This window comes from Felis catus, chromosome B1 (genome assembly GCF_018350175.1).
Source record: "Felis catus isolate Fca126 chromosome B1, F.catus_Fca126_mat1.0, whole genome shotgun sequence".
NCBI lineage: Eukaryota > Metazoa > Chordata > Mammalia > Carnivora > Felidae > Felis > Felis catus.
Genome location: NC_058371.1, coordinates 32,607,118 through 32,629,326, shown reverse-complemented (window position 1 = coordinate 32,629,326; position 22,209 = coordinate 32,607,118). Strand labels below are relative to the sequence as shown.

Sequence of the window (22,209 nt, the reverse complement as noted above, 5' to 3'; positions counted from 1 at the left end):
ATATTACAGCATAATACATATGGCTCTAATTACAGGAGTACTGAATTTTATCAATATGCATAATCTGATTTCGATTTTCTAGTCCCCCACCCCCAATTGTATTTTTACCTGTGTACAGACAAGTTCCATCACCAGGTTTAATAGAAGTTGTACTCTTTTGAAACTCCTGCCTCAAAATTCTCTCTCCTACGAGTCAGGTGAGAATGTATTGGGGACAATGTACTCAACCAACCTAATCTAACTTGTAATGTTCATCAGCTAAAGAGATGAACCATTGGAAGTCTTGTAATTGAACCTGTGTTGTTAGCATGGCAGATTTTAAAAAGAGGGTCATAAAAAAAACATGCTTAAAGGGGTAAATTTGCATGAATGGCCCTTTCAGACTAATCCATTGTAAGCGTTGTGTTGGATTTCCTTCTCCACCCAGACCCTCGGGGCTGGTCATCAACTTAATGCTGAAGAAACGTAAGTGAAATATGGTCAAGAGTCGATTTTCAAAAGTACGACTAGAAACTCCTTTTCAACATTTCACATCGTTTATTAATGCAGTATACATTAGATCCAAAATCTGCAGTTTCTAAGCATACCATGTTTAGACCTTTCAGATTTCTTCTGAATTTTTAGGTTTATGTCTACAGAGGTACCCTTAAGTGGATGAACAAACACATTCTATAATTATTGAAAATATAGTACAGAGTGAAATGATTTAAATATAATTTAGGCACATATTGATTATGAAAATAGATATCTCTCAATACTTCTCTGTCTTGGTAAAAATAATAAAGCAAAGAAAATAATTCATTTCTGAAATTGCTTTCCCTCACCTGTAAAGGTGCGAGCTCTCACTACGCATATGCACCCTTTACCGTTAAGGAAAGCTTTGCATATGTATATATAGAAGAATAAGCTACGTAAATATTGAACACGCGTCATTCTCCCAAAGGAGACAAAGTCTTTTTTACTGATTCATTGCTTCAAACGGATGAGTCTGTAGAATTCAGAACCTATTTGGACACAGCTTATATCCCTGCTCTTGGGGTAGACATAAGGACAACGGGTTCTTGGTAGGGAAGTACAGGTCCTGTCTCTGCTATTGCAGAGAGAAGGACTCAAGAAAAGCAGGCTAGAATTTGAACTAAATCAGAAAGAAGTAAAAGAACCACAGGTGCTGACTGATTGGTATTACATCTCGGACCAGTCCAACGCCTTTATTTTTGTTGAAGTTTTTTGGTGGCTATCATCAAATTGCCAATTTAAAATCCCTTCCCTTCCCCTTGTAGGGTTTTAACGGCATTATGTTGATTTCCAAAAGATGACAGTGGACTGGGATTTAATGCCTATTTCTAAGCTGGCCCTGTTGAAACTATTTGGCATTTGAATTAAATTACTATTGATAATGTACCTTGGTTTTTTGGTTCTGACATATACTTCCTATGCTTCTTTTGACTGTACAGGAGAAAACAAGGCTAGTAGTGTAAATTGATAAAATCGCCTGGTTTGGCGTTGAGTGGAACTTGCTTAGAATTCTAAGGATGCTCATTTAAAAGTTGTAGCGATAGGTAAATTCTTTGTCCATCTGGAGAGTTCCACCTTAACTTGAGCTGACACTGAGGTCTTTTCTTTCACTCAGTCTCAATCAGTAAGAACCGAGGATTTAATTTAGCTACTGTTTCGTTCTAAAAAATAAACATTACAAGAACCTGAAAAGAGAGCCTTGGGGAATCTGATCTCACCATATTCATATGGCATGACAGGTATGTAGAGTAGGGGAGGCATCACTAAAGCTATTAATAAACCTGAACCTTTTCGAAATTTTCGTAAAGTTTAACAATTTAAATATCCATCCTGTATCTAGAGATTCAATAAATATAATTGCATATGTTGTGCTTTTCATAAATTAAAATCCTCGAATACATTTCAAACCAAGATGGTATTTCCACATCATGCCTATTTAAAAGCAAATATAATAGATCCTATTTCTGGTCATAAAACCAGCCAAATCCCCCTAACTCCGCTCAAAAGGCAGCAAGCTACTCTAGCTTCTCTACATCTATTAAATGAGTGCTTCTCTGTTAAAATCAGAATGTGGAAAAAAGTCACTTTTTTCCTTTATGCACCGTTGAGAACAAGCATAATCCTCTAAATGGGTTTTTGTTTGTTTTTTATTCCCTTACAGCGTTACTTCTTCTAGACAACTGAATGGGTGGAGAAAAAAAAAAAGTGAGAAGGACAACATTTTTCATCTCGGGCATCTTCCTCCGGCCCTGAAATTCTCATCTGACACTCTGTGACATATGTAGTGGGGTCAGCATCTCTTCAAATATAGCTCCCTTCACGTTGGAACCTCTCAGGTTGGCTTCTTGAAGATCGCACCCAGACAGGTCGCAATTCTGCAAGACAAAAACAATATTCATGAAACTAAGATTCCTGGGGCACGTGAGGAAAATGTTCCAACGTCATGAAACCCTGTTATTTCTGGAAGACTGCCGTGTGAGAAAAAAGTCAGATTTTCTTCTATATCTGGAGTTGTTTTCTCTAGGTGAGTGGTCAGGCTGACAGTCACAAATACTGACAAACAGAGGTTAAAGAGGAAGTGTGTCTCTTCTGTTCCCATATTTTAGAATCGGTCATTTAAAACCCAGAATGGACTCCAACGTAATAAATATTATCTATGCAAATTTACCACAATCCGAGGACAACAAAAGGCAGGGCAGGTAAGCACTATTAAAAAAAACCCCCAAAAACCTGAGGGGCACCTGGGTGGCTCAGTCAGTTAAGCGTCCGACTTCAGCTTGGGTCATGATCTCACGGTTCGTGGGTCTGAACCCCGGGTTGGGCTCCGTGCTGACAGCTCAGTGCCTGGAACCTGCTTCAGATTCTGTGTCTCTCGCTCTCTCTGCCCCTCCCCTGCTCCTGCTCTGTCTCTCTCTGTCTCTCAAAAATAAAATAGATGTTTAAAAAATTTAAAAAGAAAACAACTGAGAGAAAGAGATCTTACTAATTACATTATAATAGATTTTTCCATTCCCCAACTCGAACATTTTTATAGCAGGGAACTGCTTTTTTTTTTTTTTTAAACCCCAAATTATGTGCACAATTCAATGAGTTTTAACAAATGTATATATAACAGTGTAACTACCACCACAATTGGAAGCTGCTTCGAAATTTCTCTTGAGATCACACAGTGGCAGATGAGACAGATCGTGGGTAAGTCCTTGGGGATGGTGGGTGACTGCACATAACCTTTTAGGACAGAATGTCACCAGCTGCCCTTCAAACAGTCAACCTGACTAGTCTGCATTCAGTTGCCATCAGGAAGACTTCTGGTGTTTACCTACACGGTAACTAAAACCAAGGGGAAAAAAAAATCATCATTTTTGGTGACAGTACCAAAGAATAAAAAATTAAGGAACTGTGCTTATAATAGGCTTCTATTTTTGGCCTTGGGCAGGTTCTTTTTGCCTTTAAGTTTAATGGGGCCTGCCACTCTACCGCTAAGATCTGTCAAGAAAACAAAGCAGAAACATTAAAAGGGAAAAATCAATGACAAGCCAAATTTTGACCCACTCTTCTCTCCAATCCGATCTATGCCAGGTTTTCCCGGATAAGGCTGTGCTGTTCAATATGATGGCAACAGCCACATGTGGCTACTTATATTTAAATGAATTAAAATTAAGTAAAATTTAAAAATCTGTTTCTCAGTCACACTGGCCATATTTCTTTCTTTTTTTTTTTTTTTTAAATTTTTTTTTTTCAACGTTTATTTATTTTTGGGACAGAGAGAGACAGAGCACGAACAGGGGAGGGGCAGAGAGAAAGGGAGACACAGAATCGGAAACAGGCTCCAGGCTCTGAGCCATCAGCCCAGAGCCCGACGCGGGGCTCGAACTCACGGACCGCAAGATCGTGACCTGGCTGAAGTCGGACGCTTAACCGACTGCGCCACCCAGGCGCCCCACACTGGCCATATTTCAAGTGCTCAACAGCCATAGCGCCTGGTGGCTACTGTCCCGAACAGATTTAGAACGCGGCCAGCATTGCAAAAAGTGCTATGGGGACAGCACCAAGAGACCTATCAACAGCCTTTGAGCCTGCCAGCTACATTTGCGAATCAAGACAACATATATAATTCTGATGAAAAAGACGCGCAAAGTTAAAAGCTCAAATCGTGATTCAAAAAGAACACGATTCCAATTTAGAATAGGCTCTCTCTTAACCTGATTTCAAACCTGGATATCTTTGACATTTCTCGAACAGTTAAAAAGATAATCTGGCCCCATATAATTCTGTCTGGACTTAAAACTGAAGAAAAACACAATAAATTCGATTAGTAAAGCAGTCATCAAACTCATCTACTTGAAGGAGACCCAAGGAACAGAGGACAAATGAAATCGGCTTCGACCGACTGTCAGATGAATCTTTCAATCTGAAACTGGGACCCATGGCCCGTGTGACTGAACCCTGCTCTGGGAGGCACGTCTGCTGAAACAAGCAATCGACAGGAGAGCACCGCTCCGGCTGTGCGGGCGTGCTCCCTGGCAGTTTTTACCAGCCAATGACTTTGTTGGTGACCTCGATACATTTTGCAGGACAGGCTCAGTAACTGTAGATTACCAAACGCTCTTCAGACATTGGTGACTCACCTCTAAATCCGTTCCTGCCAGAGTTGCGCCTCGGAGGTTACAGTTCTTCAACTTCGCATTTTTTAAGGTGGCAACTCTCAGGTTAATTCCTGTCATTTGACTTCCTTCCATATCCACACCTTTCAGATTAGCACCTACAGTGAATATATTTTGATAGCAGTTGAACTTCAAAATATTTATAGTCCTCTCCCTTCAAAAAACCGCAGGTTTAGTTTACTTAATGGAGGTGACTGACAGGCTCTTTAACTTTTGGAAAGGACTCCGTGAACCATAAATCTCAGTCTCTCAACCAACTTACACATATAAAGCGTTCATTGTTAACAATCTGTTTGCTTGTTCTATGAATTAAGAATGTTTTAGTCTATATTTTTGAGGGAAGAATTCAATTCGGTCTTAAGATAATTAGCACTTTTATAATATGCTTCCGTAAGTTTATGATAAGGAAGGTAAGTCCCCTGTACTCTAAACATACAAATAAATGAAGTGACCAGTTCACTGACACAACAGAGCAATAAGAAATTCATAAATAAAACATTAATCTAAAAATGACAGAAACTGCCTAGCTTTGTGCAAAGTGAAATTCATTTTAGTCACTGTGAGCGTATACTGTTTAATTTCAAAGTTCGAGATGTTGACATTTAATTCTCCAACTGAAGCCTTATTCAATGGTAGAGGCTGGATTGCCCCTAACTTCTTGCCTAGCACATGACTGAGACCAAATACGATGGCAGAAGAAATCTACCCCCCAGTAGTGGTCATGATTTTTCCGTAAAACTTGTTTTGTTGGGCTTTTTACTTTGTGATCTGTTCTCACCTTAGAAAATGTAATTATAGATAGAATCTCACCTTCTAAATTGGCTTTAAGACCAGAAGGATCTTCAAAATTACACAGTTTCAGGGATGCCCCTTCTGCATTAGAACAGAGCATCTTGACTCCCTGGAGATTTGCACACTGGCAAGAAAAAGAGAAAAGTCCACGTTTTAACATTCAGAATTTTGTTTGGAAAAGAAAAAAATGGGCTCAAACAATAAAAGAAAAAAATAGAGAAGGGGAGGAGGCTCAATTCCATATACTCACAATCAATTATTTTCTGTTTATAATGAAGACTTTTCTAACTGGAATCAACCAAGAGCTGAGAACCACTTTGAAGAAACAGTTCTTTTGAAAGAACCATTTTCAAAGAAACAACAACCTAATTAACAACAGCATGTCCATTTTACACAGATAATAGTTTAGATTAAAAAAAATTTGGGGGTTGGGGCACCTGGGTGGCTCAGCTGGTTGAGTGACTGACTTCGGCTCAGCTCATGATCTCCTGGTCTGGCCCATGGGTTTGAACCCCACCGATGGGCTCTGTATTGACAGCTCAGAGCCTGGAGATGGCTTCACATTCTGTCTCCCTCTCTCTCTGTCCCTCCCCCATTTACGCTCTCTCTCTTTCAAAACTAAATAAACATTAAAAAAAATTTATTTAAAAAGTTGGGGGGTTAGAACTGTAACATCCCTATTTCTATGTTTATAAACAGTCCTGGGTAGGACACTATGAGAGCTAAGATGTATGGGTAAGGAACACATAATCTTATCAGGAGTAGGGATTTCTCTTCTTTCTTACTGAAGGAATCAATAAAATTCTTGATGTTCAATCATGCTATTACTACCTTCATTTCATAGGTCAGAATACTAAGGCCAGCAGTTAAAGATATCATCTAGCTACAAAACCCTACAAATTGTTTGTCAGATCTTCATGTATCAATCACTGCTACACAACATTGTCAACCTTGAACGCCCAAATTATAGCACAAAATACAAAGAGTAAAAAAACTAGAAAATATATGTTAGAATTTTAAATTACGTTAATTTACCTCTGAGGATTCAGTGCCATCAGATCTGAACAACAATTAGCAGATAAGGCAGGAAGCCATAAAGTTGACATTAACATTAGGACTTCCCACACTGTGACCATCAAAGTAGATGATGAATGTAAAAGTGTCTTAAAAGTTGTAGAGCACTATATAAATGATAATTGTAGTTGTCATTATAACTACAACAGTGAAGAATCTAAAAATCCTAAGGCTGATCACGTTACCTTATTGCCACACCTAATAGGAAAAATCCTGTTTTATGAGTGCAATTCCATTCACCATACTGTCAATTCTGCTGAAAGGGAGATAAGCTGCAGATCGTTTCAGATCACAGAAAGCTGACAAATGCACACACATTCCCACGTCTGCCTCTGCAGAGGTAGTACAGGTGCTACGGCACACAGGCAATACAGAAGCTCAGCCTGAGAGGTAAGAAAATGAGGATGCAGAAGGACCAAAATAACTAAAAGATGACGGTGTTTTAAATACACAGAAACATTAATAAGACAGGAAGCTGATAATATAAAAATAAATGTCTCTGGTTCTCCGTGCCGTGCACCCAGGTAAAACAGACTGTAGCTGTTATCTAAGTTCCCAAGGCGACAACCCAGGGAAAGCACCCTGCAAGTAGGTAGGTGTGACTGTAGCCCCGGCAAACAGCCTGCGGGCAGGTGGCTTGGCTGATCCAACTACAAGCCCAAGGTGGCCCCAGACCGGCCCTTGACAGCACAGGGACCAAACCCTGCCCACAACAGGCAAATGGGGCCACTGCAGCTGACTGAAAGCTAAAGCAGCTCAGCCTCGATAGAAGGGCCCATGCAACACACACAACACACACGGGCGACACCTATGCCTGAACTGCCTGGTTCTGGGGAAAGCAAGGGACATGGAACTACAGGGCACTACAGGACCTCTTCTTCATAAGGCCATTACTTTTTTTTTTTTTTTAACGTTTATTTATTTTTGAGACGGAGAGAGAGCATGAACGGGGGAGGGTCAGAGAGAGGGAGACACAGAATCCGAAACAGGCTCCAGGCTCCGAGCTGTCAGCCCAGAGCCCGACGCGGGGCTTGAACTCACAGACTGTGAGATCATGACCTGAGCCGAAGTCGGCCGCTCAACCGACTGAGCCACCCAGCTGCCCCAAGGCCATTACTTTTAAGAGCAGGAGACATAGCTGACTTTCCTAATACGCAGAAACAGACACAGAGAGTTACACAAAATGAGGAAACAGGAATATATCCCAAATGAAAGAGGAGGACAAAATCAAAGCAAAAGAATTAAATGAAATGGCGATAAGCTATATGCCTGATAGATAATTCAAAGTAATGGTCATAAAGATACTTACTGGATTTGAGAAGGGTGGAGGATCTCAGTGAGACCCTTAACAGATGGGAAATATAAAAAAGAACCAATCAGAGATGAAGAACTTAAGTGAAATTAAAACTACACTAGAGGGAATAGATAGTAGACTAGAGGAAGCAGAAGAACGGATCAGTGAGCTGGAGGACAGAATAATGGAAAGCACCCAAGATGAACAGCAAAAAGAAAAAACTCAGTGACATCAAGTGTAGTAACATATGCATTACAGGGATCTCAGAAACAGAAGAGAAAGAAAAGGGGCAGAAATAATAGCTGAAAACTTACCAAATCTGGGGAAGGAAACAAATCCAGATCCAGGAGGAAAAGAGACCTCAATGGAATCAACTTAAGGAGGTCCACACCAAGAGACATAATAATTAAAATGGCAAAAAGCAGTGATAAAGAGAGAAATTAAAAGCAGCAAGAGAAAACAGTTACATACAAGGGAAATCCCATACGGCAATATGCTGATTTTTCAGCAGAAACTGCAGGAATGAAGAGAGTGTAGGACACGAAAGGAAAAAACCTGAGATCAATTATACTCTACCCAGCAAGGCTACCATTCATAATAGAAAGAGAGGTAAAGCATTTCCCAAAACAAAAGATGAAGCAATTCATCGCCACTAAACCAGTCTTACAAGAAATGTTAAAGGCGATTTTTTGAGTGGAAAGAAAAGGACATAATCAGGAGTAAGAAAATTAGGAATGGAGAACATTTCACAGGTAAATGGAAATATAATAAAAGTAGTAAATGAATCACTTATAAAACCAGGAGGGAGGTTACAGCACAAAAACAATAAAGTCAATTATACCTATAAAAATAAGTCAAGGGATTCACAAAATAAAAGGATGTAAAGGATGACATTATATACATAAAATGTGTTGGGAGGGGAGTAAAAATTTAGTCCACCTAGAATGGGTTTAACCTTAAGCAACTAAGGGGCACCTGGGTGCCTCAGTCGGTTGAGCGTCCGACTTCAGCTCATGTCATGACCTCGCATTCGTGGGTTGGAGCCCATGTTGGGCTCTGTGCTGACAGCTCAGAACCTGGAGCCTGTTTCATATCTGTCTCCCTCTCTCTCTGCTCCTCCTCTGCTCATGCTCTCAAAAAAAAACAAAAAAAACAAAAAAAAACAAAACTTAAGCAACCATCAACTTTATATGGATACAGAGATGTTATATATGAACCTAATGGTAACCACAAATCAAAAACCCGTAATAGATATGCAAAAAACAAAGAGAAAGGAATCCAAGCAAAATCACTAAAGGAAGCCATCAAACCACAAGGAAAGATAGGAAGAGAAGAAAGTAACAAAGAACTACCCAAATAACTGTAAAACCAGTTAACAAACAGCAAGAAGTACATCCGTATCAATAATGACTTTGAAGGTAAATGTACTAAATGCTCCCATCAAAATATATTGACTGAATGATAAAAAAGCAAGAACCACCTATATGCCGCCTACAAGAGACTCATTTCAGACCTGATGACACACATAGATTAAAAGTCCTAAGGTAATTATAAGTACGGCTCTGTCCTCAAACCTGACCCTTATGGAATCTCACAAAAAAAAACAAATTTATAAGAAATTCAGTGAAGTTTTCCACCTTCAACCACAGAAAGCATGTCATTCACCCTCCAACTCATCAAATGGTACAAGCAGGTCACCAACAGTCACCAACGTGGAGGGTTCAGAACTCAGCTGCTTAGTAAACCAGCTGTTCAGAGTTTTGCTACCTTAACTGTATCAAGGGGCATAGGGCTTTGATGAAAGCAGTTATTACCATGATTTCTAATGTATGACAATGGTATTAAGATTATATTTTTTAAATGGTCTTTAAGGGATAAACAAAATATTTACAGGTGAAATAGTGAGTTACTTCAACATAATCTATAAAGAGGTATAGACAAGATTGTTTATATGTCGATGATACCTTCTGAAGTTACATCTGAGTTAATAGATGTAACAAGGGGGATTCATTATAGTATTCTATTTTTGTATATGCTTGACATTTTGCACATGAAAAAGTCATTAAAAAAGAAATAAGGAAAAGAAAACGCATGTTGTAGAGTCTGTCTACCTCCAACTGTGCTAACACATTAGTCTCTTCGGGCCCAGGCAAGTCTCTAGGTTTCAGTTTCTCAGTCCAACAACAGGGTCATATGTGATGACCATCAAGGTCCCTGTCAGCTCTCACCATTCTAAGTCTTGAATATGCAACAGATATGTAATAGCTGAGTTATTACATCAGCTTCTATGCAGCATGCTGAAGTCACTGATGGCAAAAAGAGTGTGCAGAAGAAACATTCTTAAAGCAGGCTGACAGAATAATGTGGCACAGACATGTTCTGCTCAACAGAGACAGCAGCTGAGATCACCTTGGTTGACAGCAGAATCACATGGTTCCCATGGAAAGGTCTCACAGCCCGTGAAGGATAAATGGGGTGAGAAATTAAGAAAGAGTAGTGGAGGGGTACCTGGGTGGCTCAGTCAGTTAAGCGTCCGACTTTGGCTCAGGTCATGATCTTGCGGTTTGTGAGTTCAAGCCCCGCATTGGGCGCTGTGCTGACAGCTCGGAGCCTGGAATCTGCTTTGGATTCTGTGTCTCCCGCTTTCTCTGCCCCTCCCCCGTTCACACTCTGTCTCTCTCGCTGTCTCAAAAATAAACAAACATTTTTAAAAAATAGTGGAGGGGCACCTGGGTGGCCCAGTCGGCTGAGCGTCCGACTTCGGCTCAGGTCGTGATCTCACGGTTCGTGAGTTCGAGCCCCACGTTGGTCTCTGTGCTGACAGCTCAGAGCCTGGAGCCTGCTTCAGATTCTGTGTCCCCCTCTCTCTCCGCCCCACCCCTGCTTGTGCTCTGTCTCTTTCAAAAATGAATAAATGTTAAAAAAAAACTTAAAAAAAGAAAGTGGAGCCATTAGGTGTATCAGCAGACTGCTTAGCACACATCATGTTCTATAGATATGATGGCTATTCATTAGCATTCATCTTCAAATGCCAAGGACAATTAGCAATTAGTTTTGACTTCACAGCCTATATACCCTGGGCAATGAATGACTCTTCAACATGAGTGAGCCACTTCTAACGTTAGTAATTAAATTTATAATTCTATAGCACTTCAGTTTATCAACTGTACAGGATGGATAGAACAAGTATTTACAGTTAAGAAAATTATGGTGCAGGTTCAGAGTTAGCATTACTATAATTAAACAGAACTCAAAACCAGCTCTACTGAATGACCCAGACTGTCTTTTTATTTTTGTTTGTTTGTTTTATCCTTAACAAAAGCCAGACAAGTGATCTCTCATCATTTCACTATTTAAAGACTAGGTCCTTCAGAGCGCCTGGGTGACTCAGTCAGTTAAGCTTTCTACTCTTGATTTCGGCTCAGGTCGTGATTTGACAATCATGAGATCAAGCCCCATGTCTGCTGGGCATGGAGCCTGCTTAAGATTCTCTCTCTGCCTCTCCCCCGTGCGTGCATACACACGCTCTCTCTCTCTCTCTCTCTCTCTCTCTCAAAATAAGCAAACATTAAAAAATAATAAGACTAGGTCCTTCAAACTTTTTTCTTTGTGCTGTCACTCTTTCACTCATTTTGCTAGCAATGTGGTCCTTCCTCATAAGATGGAACAAGAAGAGTGAAAATAATGGAAATGTATATTGACAGATTTTGTTATAGATCTGCTATTATAAACTTCATGGAAAAATAGGTTGCAAGTAAGGAATACAACTAAAATTATAAAATTCAATAACCATCTATTCAATGACTACTTAAAGCAATGTACTATATTAGGTGTTGTTAATTCAAAAGACATATAGACATGGGCCTTGGTATTAAGGAACCTGAAGTTGTTAGAAGTGAGTACATTTCACTGCTGGTTCTGCATGTATCCTCTAACCCCAAATTAACGTAGGTAATTTTTAGAGAAACACATGCATATACATATGTACAGACACACATACACACATGCATATACATATGTACAGACACACATACACCTATACACATACATACACATTTGACCCTTGAACAACATGGGTTTGAACTGCATGGGTCCACTTATATGTGGATACTTTATTTTTATGTTTTTAAAGTTTATTTACTTATTGAGAGAAAGCATGTGCGCGGGTGAGTAGGGGAGGGGCAGAGAGAGAGAGAGAGAGAGAGAGAGAGAGAGAGAGAGAGAGAGAGAATCCCAAGCAGTTCCGTGCTCTCAGCACAGAGCCTGATGCAGCATTTGATCTCGCCAACTGTGAGCTCATGACCCGAGCAGAAATGGAGTCAGATGCTTAACTCACTGAGCCATACAGGCGCCCCATATGTAGATTTTTAAAAATCAATACAGTTCAGGACTGTAAATGTATCTTCTCTTCCTGATGATTTTCTTACCCATTTTCTTTTCTCTTACTTTATTGTAAGAATACAGTATATAATACATATAACATACAAAATATGTGTTAATCAACTGTTTATGTTATCAGTAAGGCTTCTGGTCAACAGCAGTTAGTAGTGACATTTTGGGGGAGTAAAATTATATGCGGATTTTCAACTGCACAGAGCAGTGCCCCTAAATCCCGTGGTGCAAAGGTCAAGTGTATATACATACATATATGTAAACACACACACACACACACACACACACACACACACACACACACGTATGTAGATAAAGAGAGGAGAGCCACGGAGATGCTAACTTACACAGACTGGCACCCCTCATGTTTATTTCAAAATATCTCTGCCAAATACCTCTGGAGCAATTTTTTTTCCCCATTCCAGAAATAGAGTTGAATAGAAGATTTCAAAAGTCCTTTTCAGCTTTGCCCTACTAATCTCACTGAAAATAGAAGTCCTGATAAAGTATACTATATTGAGGAGATCAAGATCTAATTTCCAGATTTAATTTCTTATTAGTTGCTAACTCTTTCAGATCCTCACTTATTGAAGGATATCAAAGTTGCAAAACCGACACATTTCACTTTCAGGGTCTTGGGTTTTATCATCCGTTTTCAAGCAAAATCTCTAGTAAGAGAAAGAGATCATTTCTGCTCTTTAAGACTGTTCAACAGACTAAACATTTAATTTTCTCTTGTAACTAAAGAGGATTCTTACGTCAAGCACTGATCCGGAGAGATCAGCTCGTTCAAGATTTGCACAGCAGAGATTAGCATGTGCAAGATTGCAGCGGCTTAAATTGGCCATTTTGAAGTTAATGTATCGAAGGTCCAAACGGGAAAGATCAGCACCACTGAAGTTTAAACCCTAAAATTAAAAAACACAAATTGTCACAAAATTTAAACCATCTGCTATATCACATTTAATTACTATAGCTAACCATCAAGTTTTTTTAGACGCAATTGGCAGTTCAGTCATTTGGAGTTTACAAGAATACATGATCAGATGGAACTTAGATATAACATGAGTGTCCTTAATGGGTTCTTAGTAAAAGAGACTCTAAATGTAATATTAGAATGCAGCCTGGGTATACCTCATGTATGTGCAGAAATTTCTAAGAAGTGATTTGTTGGCCATGTACATGTTGTAGGTATTATTTATATAGGTCTTATAAGTATTCAATAATTCAAGGTAGTTTAATTTTTTTTTTTTAGTATTTATTTTTGAGAGAGACAGAGCGTGAGCGGGGGAGGGACAGAGAGAGAGAGAGAGAGGGAGACATAGAATCCGAAGCAGAGTCCAGACTCCGAGCTGTCAGCACAGATCCCAACGCGGGACTTGAACTCATGATCTGCACAATCATGACCTGAGCCGAAGCTGGACACTTAACTGCCTGAGCTACCCAGGCAACCCCAAGGTAGTAGTGTTCTTAAAATGTAAGTATTGTGGTTTTTAAAACCTTTAGTGCTGTAATACATAAGAAGTATCTGCCACTGCCTGGCCATACATAACAACTGTACAAAAAATTGACTCTGTATTTTAATAGCTGCAATTTCTATGCCCTACTCAAAAACTGCTACGTGAGGCACATTAGATAATAAAAAATGCTATTACACCTCTTTTTTTGCTAACCATTTTGGGATTAAATCAATGTTATAACCCATAATTAAATTCTATCTTGCATGAAATAGGAACATAAGGCAAAAAAAAAAAAAAAAATCCTAGAAGAATGTAAAACTTTACTTACAGCTTTGCTGACACCAATAACTTATGTAAAAGTCTGCTTTAATTACCTGGCAACGCAATTCTGACTTGGTTGGAGTGGCTAGAAGAAATCGAACAAATTCCTTTCTTGATATTGGCGAATGATCCTCTGGTGGTTGAGAATTCTTGAAAAAGATATTAAGAAATCAGTGGAGCATTTTGGGAGACAGCTACAATAAATGTAATACTGGCTAATGAAAAAGAGCTTTACCTTTATTGCCACTTCCAGGTGTTCAATCAATGAGTCAATACCAAAAAATCTGGCTTCCTCCAACACACCTATCACAATAAAATCGATTTGACTTTTAATAGAAAACTATTCATTTTAATATTTATGGAATTATTTGTTAAATCCTCACAATACAAGTGAAATTCAACAAGTAGGTTATCAATCAGAAAAGTAACTAATGTTTAGAACGTGCATAAAGAGGGGCGCCTGGGTGGCTCAGTCGGTTGAGCGTCCGACTTCGGCTCAGGTCATGATCTCACAGTTCATGGGTTCAAGCCCCGTGTCGGCTCTGGGCTGACAGCTCAGAGCCTGGAGCCTGTTTCAGATTCTGTGTCTCCCTCTCTCTCTGCCCCTCCCCTGTTCATGCTCTGTTTCTCTCTGTCTCAAAAATAAATAAACATTAAAAAAAAAATTAAAAAACTTAAAAAAATTAAAAAAAGAACATGCATAAAGAATATTTTAAAAATATTTGTGAAACAAAGTTTTTCTAAATAGTTTACATTCAGCCAAAGAAAAACATAGAAAACTAATGAATTAGAATGAAAGCCTTCCAGATTTCAAAATTTTCTGAAAATCACTTAAAAAATTTTTCTTAAGTGTTTGCATTTATTTTTGAGAGGGAGAACGAGTGGGAGAGGGGCAGAGAGAGAGAGAGGGAAACACAGAATCTGAAGCAGGCTCCAGGCTCTGAGCTGTCAGCACGGAGCCCGATACGGGGCTCAAACTTATGAGCCGTGAGATCATGACCTGAGCCGAAGATGGACACTCAACCGACTGAGCCACCCAGGTGCCCCCAAAATCACTTTAAGTAGGCTACAAGCAAAAACTCCTACTATCTCAAGTTCCTAAAATAATTGCTACAGATTTGATTGTGAACCTAATAATAAGTGATTAGTTCACCTAATCGAACATTTCACTGGCTTCTTCAATGGAGCAGATCTGAGTAAGTTTGTCACAAATATCTTTTACTTAATCAGAAAAATGTAGAAATGAATAAAACTAAATAGTTTCAACATAAAAGTCAAAAGAATGATTCAGAAACCACTCATAGAAGAGAATCAATTTTTAAAAAAAGATTTTTTTTTTAATGTTTTGTTTTTCAGAGACAGAGAGAGAGACAGCATGAGCGGGGGAGGGGCAGAGAGAGAGAGAGGGAGACAGAATCCGAAGCAGGCTCCAGGGTCTGAGCCGTCAGCACAGAGTCCGACGTGGGGCTCGAGCCCACGAGGGCCGTGAGATCATGACCTGAGCTGAAGTCGGACGCTCAACCGACTGAGCCACCCAGGAGCCCCTTAAAAAAAGATTTCTAAATGACAGAAGAGATTGTATCATTCACTTTCCTTAACTTGGTTAAAAAAAAATCTGCACATTCTCTAGGTGACTTATTATGTAATCTGTATGTTCTTACATCTGTTAAACATCTCCATCAGAGTATTTGGGAATAAATTTGGAATCCATTTTCCTTCAAATGACCTCAGTCATTCGGTTAGCTGGGTCTACTTGCTAAAAAAATTACTAAGGACTCAGAAATTACAAAGAAAATAAGAGACATAATCTCTCCCTTGAAATAGTTGCAAGCTAATCAGGCTAACTGTATGTAGATATGGAAAACCACAGCAGTTATCTGGGAAGATTACGATCTCCTCAGGAAAGGCCCAATTCCACCTCTGATATTCCAGTCGCAAAACAAAGGTCATATGACGAACAGCACACTACCTAGGCTGTGGCTCTGGCACAACACTTTCTGGTCCACCCCAGAGTGGCTTCCTCTCTGAATCCCTCACGAAGGGGCAGCCACATATCCTAACTGTCCCTGGTAGAAACCCACCACAGAAAGGGTTCTCGTGGGCCTCGCTCTCGGTGTGTCAAGATCTTCTGAGTCAATCAGAAACCTACCCCTCCCACTTCCGCCAAGGGATGCGGTAAAGATTTTTTTCTACCTCTAGGTTCAGGAGCAAACCTTAAAAACTTCCGGAAAAGCCTTATAAATGCAAGAGGCATCTACGGGGGACAGTTGAGAAAAGGAAGGAATATTTAGCACATTTTCTATCAGCACCAGGAAGAATCAGATTTGAATCCCAGCTCTGCCACTTACTACCTTTTTGGTCTTAGAGAAGCTACTTACCCTTTCTCTCTTTTTTTTTTTAATTTTTTTTTTCAACGTTTTTTATTTATTTTTGGGATAGAGAGAGACAGAGTATGAACGGGGGAGGGGCAGAGAGAGAGGGAGACACAGAATCGGAAACAGGCTCCAGGCTCTGAGCCATCAGCCCAGAGCCTGACACGGGGCTCGAACTCACGGACCGCGAGATCGTGACCTGGCTGAAGTTGGACGCTCAACCGACTGCGCCACCCAGGCACCCCTTACCCTTTCTCTTAAAGTTCCCATTCACATTTGTGAAATGGGGGTATTATTACTTTACTCACAAAGCTGACAGATGTATTAAAAGAGACAGGCATATATATTATCTGGTATAATTCCTGGCACCTTGTAGGTTCTCGATAAATGATCGCCATGATCATTATTACATTGTATGTTTTCTGACATTTAAGACCATTCTCCTTTTACCGTATCAGACGGGAGTTCAGAAAATTTATGTCAACTTCAGGGAAATAAATACTGAAATGCCAGAAAAGTTCTCAAGTTAGAGAATACCTGAAGTGAGATTTAGCAATGAGGTAGGGAACGATGATTTAAATCAGAAAAAGAAGATTTTGCAGACAAATGCAAACAGAAAAGGAAGACATGATTCACTGGAAAAACTGAAGGTCATTAAAGGCAGAAAACAAAAGAAATAATGAAAGTAAGCAAAAAATATATTCACTGATGAAAGCACAAATTAGGAAGAGCAAGACAAGGTCATTTAAGTCAACAGAGGGGAGAGAAATCAGTGTCAATGATTATAAAGCATATAACTACTTGGGGGCAACTTGTAGCTGAGTTTGGATGGATTTTATACTAATCAGAAGTAATGTTCTATAAAATGAATCCAGTATAGACCTCTGCTTGCTGAACAACTGCATAAATAAGAGCCTTTCGAGCAAGAGACTTGAAAAAGGAGCCAAGCATAGCTTGTCAATAGCCTGTATCGCTGAAGTCTGAGATAGCATGGATGTATATTTCTGACGTTATTTCCTAGGAGGGGAGGATATGAAATGCAGTCAGTGATAGCATAGAGAAAAATGAAACTGGGAAGCATCAAAGAGCCCATAGGATGTCCTCAGTGAGATTTAAATGTCCCCAGGAGAAAAAAGTGGCCACTAGAGTATAAGCAGCAGAGTGATCTAGCTGCTGAAAAGCGAAGGATTGTATGAGAGGGTACTATTGTTTATTTTTCTAATGATAATTTCTGCAGAATGACTAAGGTAAAAAAAATAGGTTATGCATGGTTTTAAGCAACAGTTGGTAGAAGGTGAAAAATAAATAAAAAAGCAACAAGAATTTGTTATGAATAGGTATGGAGCCAGATGAAGGGTCACATAAGGTCACTTTTTGCAATGGGTAAGCCTTAAAGGCAGTATAAAATTTAATACAGCAATAATTAAAGTTACTGTTATCTATTGTTCTACAGAGATTGTAAGCTAGCTCCTCCCTGGGCTGCCCGCAGCCCAGGCTGATTCTGATGGTAGTATTTTCAAGATCAGAAGATTTCACATAAAGTTTTAGATTTCCAGCTTTTCTTTAAAAAGTCAAGGCTCTGACACCCTAGGTCCACACACCCGCATGGCAACAATCTGTAGAAGCTGACAGAGAATGCGCACTCAAGATCACCATGCTCTCCACCAAGTCAGACCAAATTTAGCCACTTCGAGGCCCATCAGTTTTGAATACGCATCTACTGCTTTATAAGAGCTTTGGTCTATATCATCTCCATGGTGTGAATATCCTGTGATGTAGTCAGAGACAAGTAGATTCTTAATACTCAGTTTTCAAAGCACACTCAGACTTTCCCCAAGTTATGCTTGGGGAACTGAGTTGTAAGTCGTAGTACTGAGTTTCTAATCCATTCTTATGATTCTGAAGTGGAATTTCCCCTTTTGACGACTCTACATCTCAGTATAATGGGAAGGCCCAAAACTTGAAGTCAAGTCACAGTCCCAGTTCAATTAAAAGCAACAAAATCCTTTAGAGTCCCTCGTGATAAAATCTAAATCTATTTAGAATCTAAAATCAGAATTTATGGGTTGTCTAAACATATACCCATAGACACAAAGACTATCTGTGCCTGTTTCTATACCTATATACACTCATACACGTATAATTTAGTTTTAAAAGTGGAAAAGATATACTTCTACTTTATGAAAATATACTATAGTACTAAACAAGTGAAAACAAATTAAATATCCTAAACTTACAAAAATGTGAGGAATCATACTAAAAACTCACCCAATAAATTAATGCCATCATTTACAATGAGCTGTCCGTGACGCAAGTAGTTCAAAATGGGTTCAAAGTATTCGGGACTCCGGTCAATTAAGAAAGCTCCTCTATGATCCTGCTTATTTCCCCAGACACCTGTGTCACCATTTCAGCGAAGAAAACCCCCATAAACAAGAAACAAAGTTAGGAATTTATGAAGAAAAATTATATTACATACTAGTAAGTTTTTACCCCTGTAAAAATTATTGATACCATTAAAAAAGCACAGAAGGACAAGAGTTAGGTCAGTATAGCTACAAACAGATCACACAAAATGTGAAAACCATGTGTTGCACTCACCTTTGTCCTTAAACATGTGGGCCAGCATACTGTCAGGTTCTTTATTCACTAAAGTGCTCCTAAGAATTCAGGGAAAAAAATTGATTTCTCCATTTGTCTTTATAAACAAACATATTTTAAGTCAAGAGTATACTCGATCCCAGCTGCTCTTTCAAAAAGATGCATGCTATAACCTGGTAGGAGTGATGCTGGGGAACAAAAACGTGCAGTAAGTTGCCATTTATCAAAATCCCTTCTAATCTGGCACTTCCTTTGACTCAAATATTGTTTTGGTTTCCTTTAACTTAAAACACTCATCTATCCTTCTAGCAAGCTATCATATCACAATATTCCTGACCTAAACTTAACACGTTTCTTATCCCTTTAATCTAAGCAGCTGAGGTCGCTACAGATTTCAATGTTGTTCATCTTTACTTGTGTTGCATGCGTATTACCTGACATCTAAAGAGCATGGTCTAAAAGCCTGAAATATTTGCTATCTAAAAAGCATGTTCATGCCTTTCATGCTTTCTTTGGAATGACTTGGGAATCATTTTTCTACTCTTGAAAAAACTTTCTAAAAAATGTTTAAGATCACAGAGTACTTTAAGCAGCAATGGAGTGTCTTCTAAGGAAATCAGCAAAATTGCAGGAAAGAACAAACACTACGTAGCGCCCCCCCGCCCCGGTCCAACACACCACACGTGCACAGATTCACATGCACCTACCGTGTAGTTGTAAAGTAACGCCCTCCGACGTTTAACGTTAGCCAGTCTGTGTGAGATCCTGACAACCCTTCAGGTAGTTTAGAATCTGTCTGAGGATCTAGAAATTACAATAAAAAAGTTAAGATTGGGGAACTGGGGAAGATGGCCACAGCATCATTTTTTTTACACTAAAAACACACATAAAAGCATACCAGAGCTACCAGAGACCCACCGACAGCATTTAAGACAAAAGTAGGTGATAAGGTATTCCCACCAACACTGAAAGGTAGAAGAGCAATGTGGTACTGGCATCTTTGAAGGAAGAAGCTGCGAGAAACAACAGGGTATGTGATGAACCGAAGAATTCCCAAGTAATCCATACTCCTTTCAAAGCTCAGTAAGTCGATCTGAGAACACCATACTCAAAGTGGAAGGCGTATCTGGATGTGGAAATGGATGCAGGCATTTGCAGTGAGAACTGAGCAGGCTGGAGATGAACTCTCGAAACCCACCAACCAAAAATCCCTTCTAGGACAAAGCCCAATGCCAAGGATAAGATGTTGGAAAAAGAATCCAGTTGAACAGAACAAAAACAACAGCGACCCAAGAAAAAGGAGGCCAGATAAAAGGCAGAAAGGTCTAGCAGAACCAGAATGTATCAGAAGGTGACTGCCATACATTTCAATACTTCACAAAAACAATAGAAAAGGGAACTCTAGAGCCATGAAATTAGAAAATCTTTCCTGAGTCAGCCCACCTTTCTCAAGTTAAGGGGAAACAACTTTTATGTTAAATGAGCAACAGAAAATCCCATACAAAAATTTTAAAGGAATTACATCTCTAGACAATGAAAATGTGCCAGAAAGAAATGCCCACAAAATAGATAAAAACTATAATCTAATATTCCAAACATGCTGAAGAAGTTAAGTAATACAAAACATGAAAGAACAATATAACTCAGAATTGAGGTGAAAGAACTCAGGGGAGAATTAGAGCTATAATGAAAAACCAATTCAGGGTGCCTGGTGGCTCAGGTGGTTAAGCGTCCATGTCTTGATTTTGGTTCAGGTCATGATCTCACGGTCATGAGATCGAGCCCCACGTCACGAGATCGAGCCCCACGTCACGCTCCACGCTGGGCGTGGAGCCTGCTTAAGATTCTCTCTCCCTCTCCTTCTGCCCCTTCCCCGCTTGTGTGTGCTCTCTCTCTAAAGAAACGAACAAAAAACAATTCAGAGATGAAGATCAAACGAGAAGAAACCCAAGAGAGAATAAACAGACAAAACCTTAAGGGAAATAAAAGCTGAAAAAGAGGAAAGCTTTAAAAATCAATAAGAAATGAAGAAAGAGATAAAAAGGATTTAAGAGAAGATTCCCAATACAGAACACAAGCACAGAAGATCCCACATGCATACAATAGGAGTTCTGAAATAAGAAAATCAAAGCACAGGGACAAAATAAACGCCTAATTTAAAGTTCAGGAAAACTGTCTTGAAATTAAAAGAACATTTGAAAGTACCTATTGACAGGATCACCACATACCACACAAAATCAACCCAGAACACCCAGAAAGAGTTTACTAAAGAGTTTACTAAAATTACTTTTTAAAGAAAGAGAATAATCCTTGGAGTGGCTTAGGAAAAATAATCATTACGAAAGATCAGATGTTTTGGACACCAACATCTTATGTCAGAGTAAGAGTAACATAGTTAAGATATTTAAAGAAAGAAAATGTGAACCAAGGATTTTTTAGGCACCTTGAGGTATAACTGATATACAATAAAATACACACCGTTAAAGTTTGCAATTTGTTCAGTTTTGACACATCATCTTTGACATAACCAGCCAAACTGATTTTCAAGTATAGAAGCCACAAATTGTTATTAACTTGTGAGATGTCAGAGAACATTGTTCGTCTCAGAAGTTCTCAGTAAACAATCTACTAAAGAACAAGTTTCAGATGAGCACTGGAGGCATCAACATAAGGACTGGAGGTAAGCATCCAATACACTTAGGAGTAAAGCTAAGTGACAGTTTTAAGAGAGAGGGTATAGTATATAATGGCTATGCAATGGCTATGCAATTTTTTAAGTAAGGGAAGAAAGGAATGAGCATATGCAAAAAACGTTTAACTGTCTTTAGTAATCATATTGGTACTGAAAGTATTGGAACTGTTACTGACAATTTTCTGTGTGTTTTGTGTGGGATGAAGTAAATGAGTGCTTATGTGACATAATTCTATCATTCCCTAGGTCCCTGAAAACCAACGAAAGAAAGGAGACACAGGTGTAAGACAGAGAAAGTTAAATAAAAACCTTAAAATCCCGATTACAAACCAAAGTATGAGTATGAACTCATGAACTCTCTCCTTTTTATATAGCATATAAAACTTTAGATCATATAATATATATTACATATACATTTTGTCTCTAGCTAGCTATGTATTTCTAACTCTGTCCATCAAAAAGCCTGGTAAAAATGATAAACCCAGTAAAAGTGAGTCTGTCTGGCACCCAGACTGTATTTTGAAATGACATT

General features: G+C 39.1%; 1 protein-coding gene across 1 annotated transcript in view; it reads right to left on the bottom strand.

Moving 5' to 3' along the window:
- Positions 1-517: 517 nt before the first annotated feature.
- The window catches only part of KCTD9 (potassium channel tetramerization domain containing 9), a 37,842-nt gene continuing 16,150 nt past the window's right edge, over positions 518-22,209 (bottom strand). The window contains exons 4-12 of the mRNA XM_003984680.6: positions 19,693-19,789; positions 18,986-19,044; positions 18,653-18,781; positions 14,248-14,315; positions 14,066-14,161; positions 12,990-13,139; positions 5,490-5,595; positions 4,644-4,777; positions 518-2,390 (exon numbers count right to left, since the gene is read on the bottom strand). Of these exons, the coding sequence (XP_003984729.1) occupies positions 2,274-2,390; positions 4,644-4,777; positions 5,490-5,595; positions 12,990-13,139; positions 14,066-14,161; positions 14,248-14,315; positions 18,653-18,781; positions 18,986-19,044; positions 19,693-19,789 (956 nt within the window). The 3' untranslated portion in view covers positions 518-2,273. The remainder of the gene's footprint in view (positions 2,391-4,643; positions 4,778-5,489; positions 5,596-12,989; positions 13,140-14,065; positions 14,162-14,247; positions 14,316-18,652; positions 18,782-18,985; positions 19,045-19,692; positions 19,790-22,209) is intronic.